The 25,499-nt window shown below is 43.6% G+C and overlaps 2 protein-coding genes across 2 annotated transcripts in view; one reads left to right on the forward strand and one right to left on the reverse strand.

Moving 5' to 3' along the window:
• LOC124278056 (CST complex subunit STN1-like) overlaps positions 1-25,499 on the reverse strand; it is a 65,925-nt gene that overhangs the window by 4,383 nt on the left and 36,043 nt on the right. Inside the window, exons 5-7 of the mRNA XM_046713803.1 lie at positions 15,356-15,526; positions 12,094-12,248; positions 10,506-10,640 (exon numbers count right to left, since the gene is read on the reverse strand). Coding sequence (XP_046569759.1) covers positions 10,506-10,640; positions 12,094-12,248; positions 15,356-15,526 — 461 coding nt within the window. The remainder of the gene's footprint in view (positions 1-10,505; positions 10,641-12,093; positions 12,249-15,355; positions 15,527-25,499) is intronic.
• On the forward strand, positions 1,969-5,396 carry LOC124278058 (3 beta-hydroxysteroid dehydrogenase/Delta 5-->4-isomerase type 4-like). Its single transcript, XM_046713806.1, has 4 exons — positions 1,969-2,453; positions 3,417-3,581; positions 4,258-4,473; positions 4,792-5,396. Exons 1-4 carry the CDS (start codon positions 2,267-2,269, stop codon positions 5,343-5,345), a joined length of 1,122 nt encoding a protein of 373 aa, XP_046569762.1. The 5' UTR covers positions 1,969-2,266; the 3' UTR covers positions 5,346-5,396.

The following is a 25,499-nucleotide window of genomic DNA, read 5'->3' on the forward strand; positions in this document are numbered from 1 at the left end:
TTAAATTATTATAAATCAAATTTCACATCATTTGAAAATACAAAACATGTGCATAATATAAATGTATACATCAGTCTCAGACATACAATTCAAGTATGGACACTCTGTGCCAATGTGCCGGACTGTGGCTCTTAACAACATGGCCACTATGTTTTAGTTTTATCATATTAAGACCTTTACAAGATCGAAGCAGATTGTTACTAGACTCAGGCTTGAGACTAGCAGTTAAAGTCACAGACTGTGAGTATTTGTACTATATTATTCTCATTGAGGTCCTGAAACAAAACCATCTGAAAGTCTTTAGCAAGTCTGCAATACTTTGGCAACTCTACATTTCCTCTCTATCATACCTTGATCCTTATAATGAAAGTGAAGATATTCTCTACGCCCTTCCTATTACACACACACACGCACGCACACACACACACACACACACACAAATTACGGTTGTAAACCAAAAAGTCACCGTGTTCTTTAATGTAATTGGTTGCAAAACATGATCAAATAGTATTTAGTTTCCAGACATTGCAAGACTATTCACTGCATATTGACACGCATACAAATATCGCACACAATTGTATTGTTGCGCCATCAGCAGTGGTGATGTCATTCAAATCATATTGTGAGGTAAAGTTGGAATGATGTCACAAATGAGCAGTTCCAGATGCTACCATGGGAGACAGCCCGAAGCGGCCGGCTGATGACATTTCACTGCTGTACCCGATGTCAATGAGTGCAGACAGTAAAACCCATGTGGGCCTTTTGGTTTGTTTTTTGTGTTTACAATGTCGATAAACATTATGTGCTGGCCAATTTCCAGGTGTTACTGAGTATTTGAAGCACGGAATATTTCATTTGAAACCTGCTAATGCTGTTGGTTCCAAATGAATTCCCGTGCTTCAAATACTCAATAACACCCTAAATAATTGTTTAAAAAAGAAATTCAATGTTATGTACACATGGTTACCATTCAGTGACTGTTGAAAGACAGATACAGCTTCAAGATATGTCATGCATTGAGATACTTTGTTACCATGACAACTGAATGTTTTCCAGACAACTCCGATGTTCTCTGCTCGTCTACTGAGTTCCCTGTTCTGGCAAAGTTCAGCACAGAGCAACATCATTACAAACAGCCTCAGCGTGAAGTAAGTTGCCATGGTAACCATGCAATAAGTTAAACGAAGATACTATTTTATAAAATAGGACTGTACTTAATATCAAAACGGGAAAAGTCATCTGTACCCATCGCCATGGTAATTATTTGTCGTGGGGTGTACTTCAAGTCAAAACAAATGCCAGATGAATGCAAGCAACATATACTGGAAACAAACTGCACCAAAACTTGAAATCATAATCATCATATGCGCATACATTCTCTGTATAGGTCAGAATATGATTTTGTTTGTTGTTTAACACCACAATCTGGAACATTCCTGACAGTGGTGCCTTGAACAGACATTACAGTGGTGCCTTGAACAGACATTACAGTGGTTGATATTATGAGCAGCGATCCACAACTTCAACCAATTCACAGCCTGTCAACCCATTAATCTGTCCAGCATAGCCTGTTGGGGACTTATTCTAGCCCACTGTTCCCTCAGTGGATGTAGTGAGTGAGTGAGTTTAGTTTTACACTGCTTTCAGCAATAATCCAGCAAAATCATGGCGGGGGACACCAGAAATGGGCTTCACACATTGTACCTATGTGGGGAATCGAACCCAGCTTGATGAGCGAATACTTTAACCACTTGGCTACCACACCGCCCTAAGTGGTTGTAGCTGTGTGTAAATGTGTGAGCTACTGGTGATCGTAAACCAGTCATTGATGTCAGGAGCAACAATCTATTCTTATCACTGAGCTTAGAAGTCATGGAGAAGACCCAGATAATAAGGCTGCTTACTTTTCTGTTCAAACAGCCAAGGGGAAAAACAGATGACATTAAATCTCATCAATGCCTTTCATAAAATGATTCTTATTTTGCAAGAGATGGGTCAAAGTTCAGTTCTTTATCAAATTCCTACCTAATTTCAGTCGGTTCTTTATTTATCATTTATACGACAGTGCACCTGATGAATATGCATTAGTCATGAGAGTAATGTGCAATTGACACCTTTAATCAAGGTATAAATATCAGGGTCATTTCATTTAGTTTGATTCCTATTTACCATGTTTATAGGAATATGGCAATCACCACTAAACCAGATTGAAAATAAAGAGTTTTAAAAATCAAAGATGGCTGATGTGTAGCCATATTGAAGTTAAATGCTACTTTGTGATTTCAGGATGACCTCTAATTCTTCCCTCCTGCCTTCTGTATGTGGCGACATTGTTCTGGTGACAGGGGGAGCTGGTTTCCTAGGAAACCATGTTGTCAGTCTGCTCCAACAGAGAGCGCCACATGTACGTGAGATCCGAGTGCTGGATGTGAAGCCCTACAGTAACTTTCTTGGTAAGTTAGAGCAGTGAGGCAAGGAACTATGGTGGTCACACATCGTCTCAGGCAGGATGTAAGTGACAAGTCCAGATCAGACACCATCATTGGCAACAATCACCAGGGGTAGAGCCAGAAATGTATTTATTTACAGTTTAATGCCATACTTAGCAAAGTAGTCTGCACATAATCAGATCTTGATCTTACAATAATGTCGTTGACACCATGATCATTGATATATGTGATTGGGATATGATGATTTTCATCAATAAGGTCAGTGATCCAGACTGCAGAACAGAGTCAGTTTCCTCTTAAAACAGGCATGGGGTCCTGAAAAACTAATTCTGGTTCATATTTACAAAACATCATTGTGGAAGAGATTGGCATAACACTCCGTAACAATGACCTGGCCGGGCAGTGTGGCACATAAGATCTCAAAACACCACCTTGGCAGCAGTCATGTCCTCCTTCTGCCTCCTGTGACAGTGTTCACGTACCATCCTGGCAGCAGTTATGTCCTCCTACTGCCTCCTGCGACAGTGTTCACGTACCATCCTGGTAGCAGTCATGTCCTCCTTCTGCCTCCTGTGACAATGTTCACATACCATCCTGGTAGCAGTCATGTCCTCCTTCTGCCTCCTGTGACAATGTTCACATACCATCCTGGTAGCAGTCATGTCCTCCTTCTGCCTCCTGTGACAATGTTCACATACCATCCTGGTAGCAGTCATGTCCTCCTTCTGCCTCCTGTGACAATGTTCACATACCATCCTGGCAGCAGTAATGTCCTCCTTCTGCCTCCTGTGACAATGTTCACATACCATCCTGGCAGCAGTAATGTCCTCCTTCTGCCTCCTGTGACAGTGTTCACATACCATCCTGGCAGCAGTCATGTCCTCCTTCTGCCTCCTGTGACAGTGTTCACATACCATCCTGGCAGCAGTAATGTCACCACGTTCATGACATAATTTGTTTTTCCAGGAACACCGACCACCAAACCAGTCATCTCTACAGTGGGGAGTATCACCGATCTCAACACCGTCCTGGATGCATGCAAGGGAGTTAACTCTGTGGTCCATATTGCAGGACTTGTGAGCTTTGGCACTTTCCCAGACGTCAATGGAATGGAAGAAATCAATGTGAATGGTGAGTTTCCCTTCATCAACGTTTTTACCAATACTTCAGTATCAACATTTCAAGTCTGGACCAGAGAATTCAGTGATCAACATCATGAACACCGATGTACGAAATTGGGCAACGAAGACATGTGTCAATCAAGTCAGTGAGTCTGACCACTCGATCCCGTTAGTCGCCTCTAAGACAACCATGGGTTACTGAAGATCAATATTCTAACCTAGATCTGCACTTGTGTGTCACTGTCAGAATTTGCTAAAACATGAGCTAAATATTTTGTAAAATGTAATTTTTCATTTACCAAAATAGCAAACTTTCATGACAAGAAGTTGTTGTTCCTGCAGTGTTGTCTTCATATCAAAATGAAATAAAACTAATAATTGTCAGTTTTTCACCCTTTCCAACAACCAGGTTGACATTTAGACATCAACAAATTTATTTATTGTTAATTTCCCTTACCATGTGTAAATGCGGACTTGTGGTCCAGTCCACAGAGTTGCGTCCCTTAGTTGTGCCAGGATCTCATGCTACGAGTTCTATTCCCACATCTGCCTCAATGATCCCTGGTGTGTCAGAATTATCATCATCCAGTTGGGTTTCACCAAAGTGGGGTGTATCTGCAACGTGCAGCACTTTTCACTTTCTTTCATACCTTCTCTGATCTACAAAACAGTCTGAATCATTTCAGGAACTGCCACAGTGATCAAGGCATGTCTTCAACAGAATGTTGAGCGTCTCCATTTCTGCAGCACCGTAGATGTTGTCATAGGTTATGAGGACATCATCGATGGGGACGAGGACTCAACAGTTCGACCAAAGAAGTTTCTGTTTCCTGGCTACCCGGAGACCAAGTATAAAGCGGAGACCCTTGTGTTGGCATCCAACGGCCAGTACTCAGAGAATGGTAGGGAGGGTAGGGTCTTGGAGCAAACAGCCTTTAGACTCTCATATAACAGAGTCATAATTCTGCCTTGTAGAACAGCCCACTCTCTGTAATCAGCATTGAAGAATTTAATTTAATTTAATTTTTCTGGCTAATGTGATGATCCTTGGAGATTTAATAGACAATATTGTCCCCAGTAACTCTGGACTGTTTATTACTAAAATTAACAGCCCCTCTCCATCCAAGAATATCAAATGGTTCAATGTATAGTGGATTATTATGTCATATCAGTTTTAATCAACATAAAGGCCATGTAGTATTTTCACTTTTTCTTAAAAGGAAACAAGTTGAGGACGCTTGCACTGAGGGCCAATGTCATGTACGGTGAGGGAGACCCCTATTACATCACAGCTGGCCTACGAAACGCCAAATCGTCTGGTGGTTCGCTGATGCGAGTTGGCAATGGCCGAGCTCTCTTTCAACAAGCATATGCAGGAAACACAGCCTGGGCATTCCTGTGTGCCGACATGGCGCTCAAGTACGACCCAAACGTTGGAGGTCTACCATACTTTGTGCCAGACAATACCCCATTGGTTAACACATTCCAGTTCCTGTCTCCCTATCTTGCATGTCGAGGATTCACGCTGTCCAAGATATATCTCCCATATTCCCTAGTGTATGGGTGCATGTGCTTTGTGGAGATGGTCCTGCGGTGGTTGTCTCCCTTGAAGAGAATCAACATGTCTACCCCAGCCTGTAGTGTCCGGTATATCAACATGAACCTATACTTCAGCAGTAAGAAAGCCAGGAAACTGCTGGGCTATAATCCAATATACTCACCAGCGGAGGCCGAGGCCAGGTGCATGCCCTATTACAAGAATATTGAACTGTAACCATAGTAACCATGGTGAATCTTGGTAACAATAAACAGACCCCCTCTGTCCAGGAAGAAAACTTGCAATATACTGACTGTATTTGTGGAGAGAAGAAACAAGAATGCCCACAGGTTGCTGTTAACATATGAGGCAATCTTAATGAGTTTTCTGAGTGCAGGAAAATCCGTGTTGGCACAATGTCAGTGGAAGAGAGTACATTGAGATTAGTGCTTTGGAAAGTATTTTAGTACAATCACCACTGGTAATGTTTGAAAGAGGAAGCCCAAAGCGACACATGTATTCTATGCTGGCCACTTTGGTGAAACAGAGTTGCATAGGAATGTACTTACATACCAGTGATCATAATCATAGAGCTCACGTGACCATCAGCCGTCGCCATAGAGCTGGAATATTGCTGACAGTAGTGTTAAACAACCAACCAACCAGCCAGGATTATCGGAGTCATGTGCTGCTAAGGGAAGCAACTCTGATAAGCAAACTAATTTGTTTGGATATTCATGCCATCTTTAAGCAACAGAAATAAACGTAGAAGTTTACTGTATTGTTGAAGGGTGTGTTATTGTTCCTTCAACATCAAACACATTTTCTGATTTTAGAACGTACGTTACTGCACAATCGCTTCATGGATATTTTGTGTGTGCATGCGTGTGTGCGTCACTGCTCCGGGAATTGAAGTCATACAGACCACGGAGATGGTCGAGTACAGACACATTAATTGTGTATTTGAGAAAGAACTGGAATCCCAGTGATCATGTGGATCTCCTTCACACAGAGAAGTGTTGAATCAGGAGCCACGCCTTCATGACATTGTCTTGGGATCTCCTTCACACAGAGAAGTGTTGAATCAGGAGCCACGCCTTCATGACATTGTCTTGGGATCTCCTTCACACAGAGAAGTGTTTACATAGTTGATGTATGAAATACATCTAACTGGTGCTAGAAGACAAAATCCATTTGGTAACGTTTTTGACAAGTGTTTGACATATCCCAACTTCATAAGCTCATACATGTTACAAAACAATAGCAACCCAATGTTCCCCTGGATGCAAACCTTGTGTATCATCAAAGAAAAGATTGAATAGTTCTGTAATCTTTATATAGACAGATTCCTAACATTTATACTATTTGCACAAGCAAACAGGATAGGTACATCATGAACAGATCACTGGACCAGCCGTGGAGTGGACCTTCATGCTACACACTTCAGTATGTCATCTGTATGTCCTATTCATCAATTCTCATTTGGCTGCTTGTGCTGCAGTGTGCAATATTCCAAGTGTACCACAGTGTGCAATATTCCAAGTATACCACAGTGTTCCATGTTCACATGTATATTCCATAGTGTGCAATATTCCAAGTATACCACAGTGTGCAATATTCCATGTATACCACAGTGTGCAATATTCCAAGTATACCACAGTGTGCAATATTCCATGTATACCCCAGTGTGCAATATTCCATGTATACCACAGTGTGCCATATTCCATGTATACCTTAGCGACCTGTATATTAATGACATCAGTACAAGGAAAACAGGAGGGTGACATCATGAGCATTGTTCTAGGGGGTCAGATCCAGACATGCCAAATCAGGAGGTCTCACACTAAAAGCTATTAACGGGCTAGAACTGGTCTTAAGCAAGCCATCCCTCTGGTTTAATGGTCAACACGTCTCTCAGGTGTATTGGCTGACACATCTCTCAGGTGTATTGGTCGACATGTCTCACAGGTGTATTGGTCAAAATATGTCTCAGGTGTACTGGTCGACACATGTCTCAGGTGTATTGGTCGACACATGTCTCAGGTGTATTGGTCAAAACATGTCTCAGGTGTATTGGTCAAAACATGTCTCAGGTGTATTGGTCGACACATGTCTCCAGTGTATTGGCTGTCACACCTCTCAGGTGTATTGGGTGTCACATCTTTCAAGTGTATTGGGTGACATATCTCTCAGGTGCATTGGTCAACACATCTCTCGGGTGTATTGGTTGACATATCTCTCAGGTGTATTGGCAGACACATCTCTCAGGTGTATTTGTCTACATATCTCTCAGGTGTATTGGTGGACACATCTCTCAGGTGTATTGGCTGACACATCTCTCTGTATTGGCCGACACATCTCTCAGGTGTTTTGGCTGACACATCTCTCAGGTGTATTGGCTGACACATCTCTCAGGTGTATTGGTCGACACATCTCTCAGGTGTATTGGTCGACACATCTCTCAGGTGTATTGGCTGACACATCTCTCAGGTGTATTGGCTGACACATCTCTCAGGTGTATTGGCGGACACATCTCTCTCAGTGTATTGGTCGACACATCTCTCAGGTGTATTGGCTGACATATCTCTCAGGTGTAATGGCTGACACATCTCTCAGGTGTATTGGTGGACACATCTCTCAGGTGTATTGGCTGACACATCTCTCAGGTGTATTGGTCGACACATCTCTCAGGTGTATCTCTCAGGTGCGGACACATCTCTCCAGTGTATTAGGCGACACATCTCTAAGATATTCAGGTGTATTGGTATTGGCTGACACATCTCTCAGGTGTATTGGCTGACATATCTCTCAGGTGTAATGACACATCTCTGACACATCTCTCAGGTGTATTGGCTGACACATCTCTCAGGTGTATTGGCTGACACATCTCTCAGGTGTATTGGCTGACATATCTCTCAGGTGTATCAGGTGCTGACACATCTCTCTCAGGTGTATTGGTGTATCTCAGGTGTATTGGCTGACATATCTCTCAGGTGTATTGACACATCTCTCACGATGTATTGGTCTCTCTCAGGTGTATTGGTCTGACACATCTCTCAGGTGTATTGGCTCTCACAGGTCTCTCATTGGCCACACATTCATGTGTATTGGCTGACACATCCCTCCAGTGTATTGGCTGACACATCTCTCTCAAGTGTATTGGTCGACACATCTCTCAGGTGTATTGGCTGACATATCTCTCAGGTGTAATGGCTGACACATCTCTCAGGTGTATTGGTCGACACATCTCTCAGGTGTATTGGCTGACATATCTCTCAGGTATATTGGCTGACACGTCTCTCAGGTGTATTGGCTGACATGTCTCTCAGGTGTATTTGTCAAACATCTTTCAGGTGTATTGGCTGACACATCTATCAGGCCTAATAAAAAAATGCTTGTGGTTCCGATTTCCCGACCGACCCTAAATATTCCCGCTGAGCCTAACAATTTTACTCACCCAAAAAATAAATTAAATTTATTTTCTGACACATGACTCATGATGAGTAATGTAAAAATATTTTGAAAAAAAACCCAAAAAACCCTACCTACCTACCCTAGTTCTGAAATGTAGGAAATCGGAACCATAACATTTATTTTTTGGGGCCTCAGGTGTATTGGCCGACATATCTCTCAGGTGTATTGACTGACACATCTCTCAGGTGTATTGGCCGACACATCTCTCATGTGTATTGGCTGATACATGTCTCAGGTGTATTGGCCGACGTATCTCTCAGGTGTATTGGCCGACGTATCTCTCAGGTGTAATGGCCGAGTCATCTCTCAGGTGTATTGATCGACACATCTCTCAGGTGTATTAATCGACACATCTCTCACATGTCTGTATTGTCAATAAGATCTATCCTGTCACAAGTTTAACGTGCATGATGCTTCAATGATCCGTTTGATATTGCCATGCTTGAGAATACTTGTACATATTTTCTGATACAAATTAAGATCAAAATCAGGTGAATGTGCAAATTTCCCCACCTCGATAAAAAACTACAATGTTTGACTGTTAAAAGAAAGTATGAGGGTGTCTGGGGTAATGTGTTCACTTATCATGCCGAGGGCCTCGGTTTGATTCCCTAAAAGGGTACGAAGTATGAAACCAGGCATTTCTGGAGTCCCCCGCTGTGATATTCCTGGAATATTGTTAAAAGTGGTGTAAAACCCAACTGACTAACTCACTCACTGGTTCTCAGGAGTTAATTTTTCAACAAATTGGAACTGAAATAGACAGAAAATGTTCATTCCTGACCGACTCGTGTTATTTCGGGACGAGCCGAATAGCGACTCGTGCTCCTCTTGAAGGATTTCATAATGGCATATGAACATCAGAACTACTTAAAACAAGAATGATAACTCTATCCCTGTTTGATTCTAATGGTACCTAATATCACCGATGCACTTGTATATCGTATTGCTGGGTAGTTTAGTTTTTTCCGTTATTCATTTCTTCTAATGAAATAAACCTTTTTGACACAACTAAAAAGGAGAAAAATATTTGTATAAGAAATGTTCTAACTTAATCCTAACCAGCTGTTCACCTTATATATCCAAATGTTTATTTCTAAATAGGGTGTAAGAATCACAATTGAGATTTGTTTTATTGAATATGCAAATAAAATAATCTTTTTTCAGCTACATCAAATCCCAAAGCGAATACTCAAAACTGACTTTAAAATAGTTCTGAAACTGACCATTGTGTAACCTTGCTGCCATAGCCCTGGTAGGATATTAAAATGAATACACTGAAAAAAATATGACCTCCAAAAGATCAGACTAAAATATTCCCAGAGATATGAAATATAAACACAATGTTAAAGATTAACGTTGATCAGTTATATATAGATATAATATTATTTTAAATAATTATATTTAGAAAAGAAACATATGTACAATCTGCAAAACAAGCCCGCAAGATCATCAGAAATACACTCTGTTGGACCCATGAGAGCCGCTATGCCAACAAACACATGTGCGTGTACATGTATTTGAATCTCTCACTGTCAATCGCATGATTCTAATAAAAAAACTTCACATTAGACAGCACAATTCTGTTAGGTACATTCTTAGCACTTTCAAAATGACGATGTATATTTTTCATGACTTTTTGGTTTGTCGTATTTTCACACATAACAAGCATCAAGAGGGTGACAAGTCTTCTTCGAGGTTACGGAAAGGGGCAAGTGGTGACGAATGAGGAAATGGCATCATAATGATATTTGTTTTGCTGAAGCAGCATTTGCTACAATATAGAGCATGTATAACATGGTTGAACCTCTCACACACACACACACACACACACACACACACACACCCACCACCAAATTTCAATAACTGATCTAGACAGCTTGATCCAATAAACACAGTTTTTTCATCTAGTTCCTCACTCACCATTGACTGCTGCTGAGCAAGAATGGCAGCGATGTTTGGCAGGCGACACATCTGACTGGCAGTAAATTCTGTCACAGAGGGTGCTGTACGAAGGTGTTCACTTACTGCCACACCTACTTCCTGGATGATCCGTCTCTGATACCAATCAAAATAGGTTATGTTAAATGCTGCTTGGGACAAACTTATTGTGTAATATAAATAATGAGCACCACCTGAACCCAACAGGCAATCATACCCAAGCACACTGGAATTCAAAGGTGTCGAGCACATGTCATCATTGCAGTGTGTGCACTCTCAGAGAAATGTTTAAATATTACTCCTTCATTGACTTTCTTGTTTATTCGTCCTTCAGTTATGTTTATACTCTTCCCTTACCATGTCTAGCTCCGCCCTCAGCCCTCCCTTCCCTTACCATGTCTAGCTCCGCCCTCAGCCCTCCCCTCCCTTACCATGTTTAGCTCCGCCCTCTGTCCTCCCCACCCTCAGGGTTTACATGACGCATGATTCCTGCATATTTGACGCAACAATTTTGTAAAAGACTCTCAAAATATTATCATACGAGTCAACCTTGACGCAAGTTTTATGAGTTAACCTCACAATTCAGTCCAGAGTAAAAAAAATTGATCTGATAAGCATACAATGATAGTTTTCGTGAGGTCTTCATTAATTTAGATTTTTTCTTTCAATTCATGTATGTTGCAGCGACTAAATCACAAGCCTGATTATGTGTTCAGTATACTCGAGTTTGTTATGTCTGAACTGAACTGTGACACATACACTGTTTATTAACTAACATATGAATAACAATACAACACAAAACAATAAAATCATTGCCTTTTGATATACACACATAAACATTGAAAATGACTCCCAAAAAGAAATACAGTGGGTCACCATGACTCTCTTTTTTCAAGGTCTGTGTAAACCCCTGCTCCCTCCCATTATTGACTCACGGGTGGTGGGGTAGCCTCGTGGGTACAATGTGTAAACCCCTGCTCCCTCCCATTATTGACTCACGGGTGGTGGGGTAGCCTAGTGGGTACAATGTGTAAACCCCTGCTCCCTCCCATTATTGACTCATGGGTGGTGGGGTAGCCTAGTGGGTACAATGTGTAAACCCCTGCTCCCTCCCATTATTGACTCATGGGTGGTGGGGTAGCCTAGTGGGTACAATGTGTAAACCCCTGCTCCCTCCCATTATTGACTCACGGGTGGTGGGGTAGCCTAGTGGGTACAATGTGTAAACCCCTGCTCCCTCCCATTATTGACTCATGGGTGGTGGGGTAGCCTAGTGGGTACAATGTGTAAACCCCTGCTCCCTCCCATTATTGACTCACGGGTGGTGGGGTAGCCTAGTGGGTACAATGTGTAAACCCCTGTTCCCTCCCATTATTGACTCACGGGTGGTGGGGTAGCCTAGTGGGCAAAATGTGCAAACCCCTGCTCCCTCCCATTATTGACTCACGGGTGGTGGGGTAGCCTAGTGGGTACAATATGTAAAGCCCATATCTGGTGTCCCCCGCCGTGATATTGCTGGAATATTGCTGAAAGCGGCGTAACTAAAACACTCACTCACTCATTGACTCACACGGCTCTTGACTCCAGTCGTGTCTTCCTCCTTCATCATGTCCAGCTCCGCCTTCACTCTGTGAGGCAGCTCGAAGGGTTTGTCATAACACATCTTGTACAGCTTGGGAAGCTCCACCATACGCACATTCTCTGCTGTAGGATTATCTACCCTGGCTTGAACAGAAACATACTGGTGTGATCAAGCAGGACATTGTTTTGAGCATTAACTTTCTACTACTATGACAGAATGTCAGCTGATACGTGTGGAACAATGAGAGAGATACAGGTCATGGTCCTGTACCCCTTTAGTCAGACAGTATGTCAGCTGATACGTGTGGAACAATGAGAGAGATACAGGTCATGGTCCTGTACCCCTTTAGTCAGACAGTATGTCAGCTGATACGTGTGGAACAATGAGAGAGATACAGGTCATGGTCCTGTACCCCTTTAGTCAGACAGTATGTCAGCTGATACATGTGGAACAATGAGAGAGATACCGGTCATGGTCGTTCACCCCTTTAGTCAGACAGTATGTCAGCTGATACGTGTGGAACAATGAGAGAGATACCGGTCATGGTCCTTTCACCCCTTTAGTCAGACAGAATGTCAGCTGATACGTGTGGAACAAGAGAGATACAGGTCATGGTCCTGTCACCCCTTTAGTCAGACAGAACGTCAGCTGATGGAACAAATGAGAGATACAGGTCATGGTCGTTTCACCCCTTTAGTCAGACAGAATGTCAGCTGATACGTGGTGGAACAATGAGAGAGATACAGGTCATGGTCAGGTCTGTCACCCCTTTAGTCAGACAGTATGTCAGCTGATGATACGTGTGGAACAATGAGAGAGATACAGGTCATGGTCCTGTACCCTTTAGTCAGACAGTATGTCAGCTGATACGTGTGGAACAATGAGAGAGATACAGGTCATGGTCCTTTCACCCCTTTAGTCAGACAGTATGTCAGCTGATACGTCATGTGGAACAATGAGAGAGATACAGGTCATGGTCCTGTACCCCTTTAGTCAGACAGAACGTCAGCTGATACGTGTGGAACAATGAGAGAGATACAGGTCATGGTCGTTTACCCCTTTAGTCAGACAGTATGTCAGCTGATACGTGTGGAACAACAAGAGAGAGAGATACAGGTCATGGTCCTGTACCCCTTTAGTCAGACAGTATGTCAGCTGATAGCTGATGTGGAACAATGAGAGAGATACAGGTCATGGTCGTCCTTCACCCCTTTAGTCAGACAGAATGTCAGCTGATACGTGTGGAACAATGAGAGAGATACGGTCATGGAGACCCTTTAGTCAGACAGATACAGCTGATACGCAGGAACAAATGGTCATGGTCGTCACCCCTTTAGTCAGACAGAATGTCAGCTGATACGCGTGTGGAACAATGAGAGATACAGGTCATGGTCTTTTACCCCTTTTACCCCTTTAGTCAGACAGAATGTCAGCTGATATGTGGAACAATGGAACAATGAGAGATATCAGCGGTCATGGTCGTCATGGTCACCCCTTTAGTCAGACAGTATGTCAGCTGATACGTGTGGAACAATGAGAGAGATACAGGTCATGGTCCTGTACCCCTTTAGTCAGACAGAATGTCAGCTGATACGTGTGGAACAATGAGAGAGATACAGGTCATGGTCTTTTACCCCTTTAGTCAGACAGTATGTCAGCTGATGTCGCTGATACGTGTGGAACAATGAGAGAGATACAGGTCATGGTCCTTTCACCCCTTTAGTCAGACAGAATGTCAGCTGATAACCCTTTGTGGAACAATGAGAGAGATACAGGTCATGGTCTTTTACCCCTTTAGTCAGACAGAATGTCAGCTGATACGTGTGGAACAATGAGAGAGATACCGGTCATGGTCGTTCACCCCTTTAGTCAGACAGTATGTCAGCTGATACGTGTGGAACAATGAGAGAGATACCGGTCATGGTCGTTCACCCCTTTAGTCAGACAGAATGTCAGCTGATACAACGATGTGGAACAATGATGAGAGATACAGGTCATGGTCTTTAGTCACCCCTTTAGTCAGACAGAATGTCAGCTGATACGCTGATACGTGGAACAATGAGAGAGATACCGGTCATGGTCGTTCACCCCTTTAGTCAGACAGAATGTCAGCTGATACGTGTGGAACAATGAGAGAGATACAGGTCATGGTCGTTCACCCCTTTAGTCAGACAGAATGTCAGCTGATACGTGTGGAACAATGAGAGAGATACAGGTCATGGTCCTGTACCCCTTTAGTCAGACAGAACGTCAGCTGATACGTGTGGAACAATGAGAGAGATACAGGTCATGGTCCTTTACCCCTTTAGTCAGACAGAATGTCAGCAAATACGTGTGGAACAATGAGAGAGATACCGGTCATGGTCGTTCACCCCTTTAGTCAGACAGAATGTCAGCTGATACGTGTGGAACAATGAGAGAGATACAGGTCATGGTCGTTTACCCCTTTAGTCAGACAGAATGTCAGCTGACAAACCTTGAAACACAATCAATCCAGGATTCAAACCAAATTCATAGATTTCTGGCATTTTTGTATCACGGCAACGCATGTGACCACATCCTCAAATGAGTGAGTGAGTCAGTGAGTATGGTTAACTCTGCTTTTAGCAATATTCCAGCAATATCACGGCAGGAGACACCAGCAATGGACTTCACACTCCTCCAATGAAGCAATGGTGTGTCTTACTGACGTTGCTTACCCAGCAAAGATAAGTCTGAGTTTGTCTTCAGAAACCCTTGCATGTCTTAAGTGGGCAGTCAGGCTCACTGCATCAGTTGATGCATGCCATTGTCAGATTGATGCTTATGATGATGTCAGTCACTGGATTGTCTAGTCCAAACATATATGTTTACATACCAGTGTCATATAGCTGGAATATTGTTTTATGTGGCATTACAAAAAACAAAAAGTAAAAAAAACCCAACTGTTATTGTTTATTAGGAAATACAGTCTGCTCCACCACTTTGTAATAAATGGTTGCGTCCTCGTGCTTTAAACTAATAGTTCAGGGCAAAACTGTACTTTATTATCCTATACATGGAGGTAGAGCAGCTGACATCAGTGTCGACATCATAGTGTCAGCTGTCACTTCACCTGATGAAGGGATCTGTAACGATTCCGCGAAACGTTGTGTCGGAAAGAATAAAGAAGCTTAAATCCATAAAATATCTTGGTTATCTATAACAACTTCTAAATGCCGCTAAAAGACATGTTTACAGGACACTGAAATGGATATCCTTCAAACCTTACCATGATATAATGCTGTGATTTCATTGACCTCTCTAAAGACTTTGACCTTGCCCTTTATATGCACAAGGTCGCCGTGAGTGTAGCCTGAAGTGGCCTGCTTTTCCTCGCCCTGAATGTCACACAACTTCTTCAGTAGGGAGGGGGGCAGTGAGGAGTAGGTAGTCTCATCACCTTGACAACACATGATAATAATAATAATGATGTGGTCTCCCGCTAGATTCCATACTCTCGAGTATGCTCAAAGCGGCACATAGTTCAAAGGTCATAGTGTTCACGGAAAAGGAAGGTCTTAAGTATGGATCTGAAAGAGTCAAATGAAGGAGAGAGTTATGAACACATAACATACATCTCACATCATCTTGGTGAAAAAACATAATCTAACATCATCTTGACAACACATAACATAATCTAACATCATCTTGACAACACATAACATACATCTAACATCATCTTGACAACACATATGTAAAGTGCCATCAGTCACACGTCTTTACTCACATTATCTTCGACAAACTCCGTCAGGGCTCGGAAAACTTTGTAAACATTCCTGATTAAGAGGTTATTTCTTATGTCACCTTTCCTATATTTTCACATCTGTACTTGAGGTCTTTGCTTAAGATCCATTTTAATTTCTACACATTCACAAAAATGTAATTTTCTGAATAAAACTGATATTTTATACTTATCCTGACTCATGCTATTTTGCTTGTCTTCTTCTTCTTGCGAACACAGTGGAACACTTGTATCTCCCAATTGAAGTTCCCTTCAATGTAAAATCACTAATTAGTACTCACCAAGAGTTATCTGTCCCCTCAAATGCGTGGGAACAAGGGCGCCACCTCCCGCCATGTGCCTCACTCTCTCCTTATATAGTGAGCCCAACACTTGAATTTTCAGGGAAATCCAAAGTGTTATGTGGGGAGGATGGGAGGGCTTACCTCATGAGTCAGGATAAGTATAAAATATCAATTTTATTCAGAAAATTACATATTTTTCCTTATCCTGACTGCTATTTTGCTTGTAGAATCCTACGGATACGGAGGTGGGAATACAGAATACTTTGGATTTAGATAATTAGTGATTTGTACTGTACTGACTGTAATAACCCTTATGGGAACTTCATAAAGGCACTGAATTGATGAATTCCTGCTGTTAACTTATCAGCTGCCATATATGGGTTATTACAATATAAATATTATGATAAAAGTATATACAACATGAATACTATGCTTAAGACTAAAATAGACTTAAGCTTGACAATATGATAGCATAAACTTCATAGAGTTTGTTAGCTAATATACTGTTATGATATAACAACCATAGTACTGAGCTTAAGATTATGATTGAACTTAAGCTAAATATATAATAGCGTAAACTTCATAGAGTTTTTGGCTATGTAGTACTGTTATGAGATAAGTAGTAAAATCTGTAAGATTGACTTATCTTCTCCGGGGAACTGTCAACTGTTGTGCGAGGACCATGGGACCGAAATGGTGAATACCTGAGACGTCCTCGGTGGTGATATCTCTCAGATAATGGTTGGCAAACACCATATCCGATCTCCAAAAACAGCCCTCCATTATGGTATTCAAAGAGCAGTTGCCGTGAAGAGCAAGTGTAGAAGCTAGCGCTCTAATTTCATGAGGATTAGATGCTCTTGGAGGGTCGAGTCCTGCAACCTTGTAGGCACGTAGTATGACAGTTCTGATCCAAATCGAGATAGTAGTACGTGAGACTTCAGTCTGCGTAGCTGTCGATAGAGGAATAAATAATCTCTTGAATTTTTGTCTCCTCTGTTTTGATCGGCGTAGATATATTTTCAGTGCTCTCACTGGGCATAGTGATAGATCCATCGTATCATGAGGTCCAAGAATAGATGAGAGAGCTGGGACGTGGAATAACCTGTCTGGTTGACCTGGTAACTGGTTCTTGGCGATGAAATCCCAACGTAGTCCCATATGCACGATGTTATGAATGTCATCAAAGCGTGTTCTCTCGTAATCTAGTGTGTGAATCTCTGACATCCTGGCTGCCGTAGCTAGAGATAACAGGAACAAAGTTTTCTGAGTCAGAAATTCGAACGATGTTGATTCTAATGGTTCATATGCCTCACTTGTGAGGTGTCGAAGCACTATATTTAGGTCCCATGCTGGAGTGTGAAATCTGTGTTTCTGATCCTCCAATCGGAAAGCACGTAGTAAAGCCAGTAACTCTGGGGTCTTGGTTAACTTGACACCCGTTCTCATAGTTATGACAGAGCTTATTGCTGCAAGATATGTAGATAAGTTGGAGCCTTTTAGATGTTTAGTCTGACGTAGATAACATAAGTAGTCAGCCACTTGAGGATGAGTAGCATATCTAGCTGTAAATCCTTTCTTTGCAGCATAATTTACAAAACTGTGCCACTTGTCATCGTACAAGTGGCGAGTGGAGTTACGCAAGGCAAGCGTGACTGCTTTCGCCGCTCTGGCTGAATAACCTCTTTTATTTAGACACGCCTTAATACAGTCCATACGTGAAGTGGGAATGCTTCTGGCTTTCCGTGCGCTTGTCTGGTGTGAGGATGTATTAGCAGATTCGGGCACTTTGGAAGTTGTAGTATTGGTTGTCCGATTTCTTGAATAAGAGTTGGAAACCACGTTCTCTCTGGCCAGTAGGGCGTGACCAAAATCATTTGGAGGCTCTGAGTTTGCTTGATTTTGAGTAACACTTGTGGGATTGCGCTGGCGTGCGGGCAGCGATGCAGCGTTGAGTCCTTCCACGATATGCTTAGTGCGTCCGTTGCCCATGCTAGTGGGTCTGGAACTGGTGATACGAATGTTGTCAGCTGATTGTTGAAGCGAGTGGCAAATAGGTCTATTAGTGGAGCTCCTATTTCCTTGATAATTTGTGCGAATATCTCTGTATGGAGCATCCATTCTGTCGGCGAAGGTAGTTGAGGCCGAGAGAGAGTGTCTGCTATAACATTCTTTGCTCCTGGAATGTGACGTGCTCTGACATGTATGTTGAGATTGTCGATTAAATCGAACAATTGAAAACATAGAGTCAATAGGTTCGGGGACCTGGTTGAGCCTTGTTTGTTCACATAAAACGCCACTGTTGAATTGTCTGTGTGAATCATCAACTGAGCATTCCTTAGTAAGTTGCTCCAGTGGATTATGCATCTCTAGCAGATTTATGTGTAATTTGCTCTCTTGTTGGCTCCATAACCCTGATATCGTCCTGTTGGCGAGATGAGCTCCCCAACCTTGTAGTGACGCGTCTACGTAGAGATGTGTTTTCAATTCCGGCTCTATTAAAAAGACGATGTTTACTTGGTCCAGAACTTCTATGGCCTGCTTGGTTAAGAGCGTTGATACTGCTTCTCTTAACTTTGGTAGTTGTAAGGGATGGAAGTCGAACCTTGGAGGGATGACTGTCAGCGGAGGCCTGGCCTTTAGTTGTATTTGATATCCGTGCTGTAGGATGTTGGATACATATGGATCTTGTAGGAATCCCCAGTTTTCCCAGTGCAGATGAAGGCGTCCACCCACTTGAGATGGTTGTACTGGAACGGCTGGGGGTGGAAGGCTCCAGTCGTTCCAAACCTGTCCTTCATCGTTTATAAGTGCGGGAGCCTCTGGATGACCTGCCTCTTGCTGATTCTCCCCTGTAATTGCCGTATGGCAAAAGACTCCTTAGTTCCTTTTACAGTAGCCATTTTCTTGTCCCGTGCTTTCTGTAGTCCAGAGAACTCCGACTTGCCTGAGTATCTCAGCAAAGTTTGCTTAATGACGCTTGCTAACGTATCCATAGACTTAATCATTAGCACCTCTCTTGAGTCTTTAGAGACTTCCTTAGAGACCTTGTCTATGTTACCACCAAAGATATACGGTGATGACCACGGGGCAGAGTAGAGTGATTCAGTAAATTGATCACCCCAATTACAGGAGGCTAGGAGACCTTGACGACGAGCCATAGTAGTAGCTGCAGATAGTGCTGTCAAGTGATCTGTTAGGAACTGCTGGTCTCTTTTCTGCATGAGGAGAGCCGAGTAAATCATCCTGTCTTCTTCGGCTGTAGAGTCTCTGAACTTAGTGAGGAGAGTTTCATTGACTGTTCTAGATCTGTTCAATCCAAAAAACATCCTCCTTGATATGGTTTCCATCTGGGCAAGCTTGCGGTCATCTATTCTGTAAGTCTTGGACTTGGTATCACTGATTAACTTAAAGTTCTCATCAATGTCTTGAGCCTTGTAAAATGGCTCCATGTTGTGACCTGCAAACTTCTTAGAGTTGAAATACGGCATATGTGCTGTCTGAGACTTTGTGGCTTTACTAAAAGGGTCATCCAGATTAGCTGGTACCGCTGCTATCGGGTCAATAGGAGGTAAGGAGATAGTGTCAGCATCATCTTCCTTCATAAGATAAGTGTGGGCTGAGTTCTCGTTCTTAGACGGGGAGGAAAGTTCCAAACCATTCACCATCCAATATCTAATTTCTGCGTCAGAAAATACGATACCATCTTCCTCTTCTGACATCGGTTCACAGACAATGTGTTGCTGTTCCTCCAATAGAGACTGAGGTGGAGTCCTAGATGATCTGTATGAGGATCGACCAGATGAATGTGGTGAACGGACTGACGGGTGGCGTCTATAGGGAGACCTTCGTGGAGACTTCCTTGGCGAAAGGTGGTAGCTTCGTGAAGCTCTCGGTGAAGCCCTTGTTGATCTTCTAGATGAAGATGACTTGGAGCCATTTAACCTTCGTGAAGGCTTTCGTGAAGGTTGCGAGTCTGAGTCCGAGTCATGGGATCAGAGGATCTTGCTTCGCGAACGTCCTCTGTGGTCATCAAGGTCAGAGGTAGGTGATTCACTCCTCCTCAGTGAAGCCTTCCGCGAATGGTGACAGAGGCCTCTACAGAGGCCTTTGAGCCACGGGCGTCTCAGCCCACCCCCTTACAGTCGTGTAGGGCGTCTCAGCCCGCTTGCACGTCTCCGCGTAGGGCCTCTGAGCCCATACACGCGCCTCCACGAAGGCGACCTAGGCCGTATCTAAGCCTTCGCGAAGGACGTCCCAGCCTGCCTCCACGAAGGCTCCGATACGGCCTGGGTTGCCTTCATGGAGGCGCGTGTATGGGCTCAGAGGCCCTACGCGGAGACGTGCAAGCGGGCTGAGACGCCCTACACGACTGTAAGGGGGGTGGGCTGAGACGCCCGTGGCTCAAAGGCCTCTGTAGACCGTATAGATCTTCCATCAACTTCATGATGTGGCTCACCAGGTCGTCTGGGACGGTCTGCGGAGAAGCAGACGCTGCCTGCTCTATGGTAGCGACGGGACCCTCAGGAAGATTCTCTGCCATCAGTGTAGGGATCTCCGACTGAGTGCTGATCTGCGCTGAGGTGACGGTAGCTGATACTGGTCGCTTCTTTCGCCGTACATCTGGAATGATGATCGGTTGGTCGTCATCATATAGGCCCAACTCTGTAACTGGAACTATCTCTGCTGAGAAGGTACTGCTGGACTTCGTAGATTTCCCTTTCGACGTAGATGTAGCCCTGGGGGTGCGGAGTCTACGTTGTGACGACGTGGAGGCCCTCCTAGTCTTAGGCTGGGACGACCGGATGTCCGGGGATGCAGGTCGCTTCTTGGAGATAGCTGACTGCGTCCCACGCCTCTCCTCCGAGGGTAACTCAAGCGGAACACCAGACGGCAGGGGGTCGTCCGCCAGCAGTTGACAGGGTATATCAGGCTCTGGTGTATTAGCCATGGCTGAGGTCTGTTTACGTGACCTATCTGCTGCGCGTCTCAAGACGCAAAATAAATATTTATCAAAGGCAGAATTGGATAAATTAATACAATAATTGCAACGTGAAACAGTAGAGCATGGTGTAGTACAACTAGGGCATATTAAATGTGGATCAGCAGCAGAGAAACGTAATTTACAAATAGTGCAGATTTTCATCAACGCAATCTACTGAACAAACACGGCGAACCGTGAATAAAACAGTAGAAACACGAATAAATATCAATGCATTATGTTGAAGGATACTAGCTACACCTCTATAGAAGCCTATAAGAGGTAAATAACTAAGAATAAACAAAGGATATAATGTGTAGGGAGACACAGGCGCTCTCACATCCTGCTCACTGGACGAAGAAGGAGAGAGTGAGGCACATGGCGGGAGGTGGCGCCCTTGTTCCCGCGCATTTGAGGGGACAGATAACTCTTGGTGAGTACTAATTAGTGATTTTACATTGAAGGGAACTTCAATTGGGAGATACAAGTGTTCCACTGTGTTCGCAAGAAGAAGAAGACAAGCAAAATAGCATGAGTCAGGATAAGGAAAAATAAATAATAACAGTCCGTAAGTAATTACTTTGAGGTTACCCGAAATGCTGCTCTTATCACTTTATCTCGCGCCCATGGCAGGCCCTTTGTTTTAGCCAGCCAACCGAGCAGCACATTGTTTGACCACAGAGCGCATTGTTTTTGTCCAGCTCTAATGAGCCAACTTATGTACGAGTAAGTACACTCCCTTCGCTTATCAATTGTGTTGTTATGCTATAACAGTGTATTTGTCTGTGATAACCCCACTGGCAAAGTTGAATTGATCAGAAAGTTGATTGTTTGAGTAATTGTGATTATCTCGTAGCCATCCATGTATAACTTGTTATGGGGAAAATGTTTCATTTTTTAAATGTACTGTCATCAGTGTTTATAGAGTAGAATTGTAACTTGAAAGCATGTTTTTTGCTCAATGGTTGTGTGAGAACGAATAGTGTATAAAATGTTGTGATCCACTAATTAATGACAATTTTAGGTTGTACTGTTATTTTATTTGTCACTCCCCGTAAGCAGTTATCTCCCTTGCTCACTGCCATTCTACAGTTTCTGTGAACCGTAATTATTCACTCCAACTCTATGCAAGTGCTATTGGTACAGCTGACTTTGTGTGTAAAAGATGCTTTCTTCCATGTGAATGTTTATATTGTACTTTTATGCACTGTGCTAATCTAAAATTCTATGGGATTACGATGTACAAGTTTCATCTATGACAGGCCATCCATGATGTTACCATGTATATTGAATGTTTTTGTTTTATTGTTTAGGTCTACCGTCTTCAGTATAAATAAAATACATGGACCCAGAGAACGGCTCTGTTCTGCTTTTTACATGGTGTCAGAAGTTGGATACTGACTCGACGGATTGACCCTCAACTGCTGGCCTGACAGGACACAGGACTGCAGGATATCGCTGCTGCCAGAAGCAGAAAGATGAAGACCAACGGGCATCAGCAGTAGAAGATTAAGCTTAAAATTTAGATAATACTTTAATTTTGTTAAATGTTGTTTGGGTATTTTCCTGTTTCTTTCCCTTAAAGATACCTTCAGGTTAAATCTTAGGGTCTTGAGTTAAGGATGCCCGGAGATAGACCACAGGGTGAAGGGGAGGGGGGAGGAACAGGAGAACAGGAAGTTAATGAAGGAGTTGACAAGGTGGAGGAACTCTCTTCGGAGTTGGAAAGGCTCCGAATGAGAATTAAGGAGCAGGAGGTCTGGATTAGGAACCAGCAAGAGGAGTCAAAAAAGCCAGTCATGATGGTCACAGGGAGGAAGCTGGACCGCTTCAGGGGAAGGCCAGAGAGGGCGGGTGACCCCACCCTGGCTGAGTGGATTTCAGACATCAGGAGCCACGCTGAATCTAGGCGACTGAATCCTTCAGACACCGCTGCTGTGATCATAGACAACCTGGCAGGAAGGGCCCGACAAGAAATCCAAGGGCGTGGAGACCTTCTGAAAGGCTAGCCGGAAGAGATCTTTAAGGTCCTGACAAGAGTCTTTGGGGATGGAGACCAGCTACCCCTCCTCCAGGAAAGATTTTACTCCCTGAGACAAGGACGAGAGGATCTTGTCACCTGCTCCCTCAACATGGTGGAACTTTTTGACCGAATTGCTGAACTGGATCCCTCCAAGAGAAAGAACAGGGATCAAACACTCAAGGGGAGGCTCGCCGAGGTCGTAACGGATGAAGGGTTGAAGAGAGAGCTGAGGAGGCTCAACATCGAACAACAAACATTATCCTTCTTTGACCTTAGGGACAGAGCTGTGGCCTGGCTTGGGGACTACCAGAAGCCCAAACCAGTTCAAGCCCAGGAAACCGCCGCCGTCAAGTCAGAGGAGTCCATCGTCAGGCAGCAACAGCCGCTCATCGACCAACAGCGTGAGCAGATCGACAGGCTGCTGAAAGCTCTTAGCCAGGGGAATGCCATCAGAACCAGTGGCGGCAGCAAGGAAGACAAGAAACCGTTTAAATTTTGAATCTGCAGCTCTCCAGATCACCTGAAGAGGGACTGTCCCCAGAGAATGTACAACAGGGAAAAGGGAAACGGTTCGAACCTGTAGTGGACAGCCACACTACAGGAGAGCTGGATATAGGCTCAGTCTTACATAGGGCGGTGGGAACCTGCCCGGAGACGGTTGTTGAGACTGGTTGGATGTATCTAACTTCATCAAGGTCAAGGCGGCAAATGGAGAGGAGATTCCCATCCTGGGCTATATCGAGCTCTCAGTAAATATTTTCGGCCAGGAATTAAAAAATTTAGGATTTTTAATTGCGAAGGAATCACAAGATGAGACTACTAGAGAAAGGAAGGAAAGAGTACCCGGAGTGTTAGGCTCGAACATCTTTAGGGACATACAAGAGCATGCTAAGACAAGACCTATCCCTGAAGATTGGAGACAGATCCTAGCCCTGTACGAGCAAGTTTGCGCTGACCGTCAGAGAGAAGATATGGGACGAGTCAGAGTTGCAGGACCTGCTCCAGTACTGATACCAGCAAGGACCATCAGAGTCATCGAAGGAAGTGTACGCAAGGCTACGAAGTCCTACCAAGCTCTCATAGAGAAACTAGATGGAGACACTGAACACCTTCCTAACGGATTGACTCTTGGACCCTCGCATGTCAAGGTAACTCAGACAGGAACAGTCCCCGTACAAGTTGCAAATTTCAGCGACAGTGATGTATATCTCAAGCCACGGACTCCTATTGCCCAGCTCAAGAAAGCTCTCCTTGAACCAAGATACCAGATTGTGGAATTAAATTCGCAAGAAGTTGAAATCCAGGACATATCGCAAGACTCAGTGAAGAGGCAGCTTGGAGAGGATCTAATGGGGAAGATGGATTTTGGGACCAACATCAGTCAAGAGGCTAAAAGGAATCTGACCGACATGATCATAAAGCACCAATCTGTCTTCAGCACATCTGACGAGGATATAGGATTTTGTGATGCAGTTGAACACAGGATTGTAACAACTGATGAGATTCCAGTTAGAGACCCTCACAGAAGAATTCCACCACAACTATGGGAGGAAGTTAGACAATACATTGCCAAAAGTTTGGATTCGGGGATTATTTGTGAGTCATCAAGTCCCTACGCATCACCGGTTGTCTTGGTAAGGAAGAGCAATGGAAAGTTAAGGACATGCTGTGATTACCGAGCCATTAATGCCAAGACTCGGAAAGATGCATATCCATTACCTCGGATAGAGGAAGCTCTCGACGTTCTCAAGGGAGCAAGGTTCTTCTGCAGTCTGGACTTGGCACATGGATTTCATCAGATCCCCTTGGCAGAGAAGGACATTGAGAAGACGGCATTCCGGGTAGGCACGGGAGGACTGTATGAATATACAAGGATGCCTTTTGGACTGACTGGAGCACCTGCAACGTTCATGAGATTGATGGACAAAATCTTCGGTGACCAGAACTTCCAAACCCTGATAGTTTTCATGGAAGACATCTTAGTTTTTGGATCCACCGACTGGACATGGTTCTCACAAGGTTAGCATCATACAACCTGAAAGTTCGACCTGAGAAGTGTCAACTTTTCAAGCAGAAGTTGCGGTACCTTGGTCACCAGATTTCTCAGGAGGGTGTACTACCAGATACAGACAAGGTGAAAGCAGTACTGGACAGAAACACAGTTAAGAGGATTTCTTGGACTAGCTGGGTACTACAGGCGGTTTGTTCAAGACTTCGCCAAGATTGCTGCTCCTTTACACGCTCTGCTTCAAGGCAGGAACACCAGCAAGAAGGGAAAGAGGAAGGTTAGGCCTCAAGGACTTGGGATGTCTTCATGGGACGAGTCATGTGACAAAGCCTTTG

Source organism: Haliotis rubra, unplaced genomic scaffold, assembly GCF_003918875.1.
Source record: "Haliotis rubra isolate DU_JTF1 unplaced genomic scaffold, ASM391887v1 Scf230, whole genome shotgun sequence".
In the NCBI taxonomy this organism is placed as follows: domain Eukaryota; kingdom Metazoa; phylum Mollusca; class Gastropoda; order Lepetellida; family Haliotidae; genus Haliotis; species Haliotis rubra.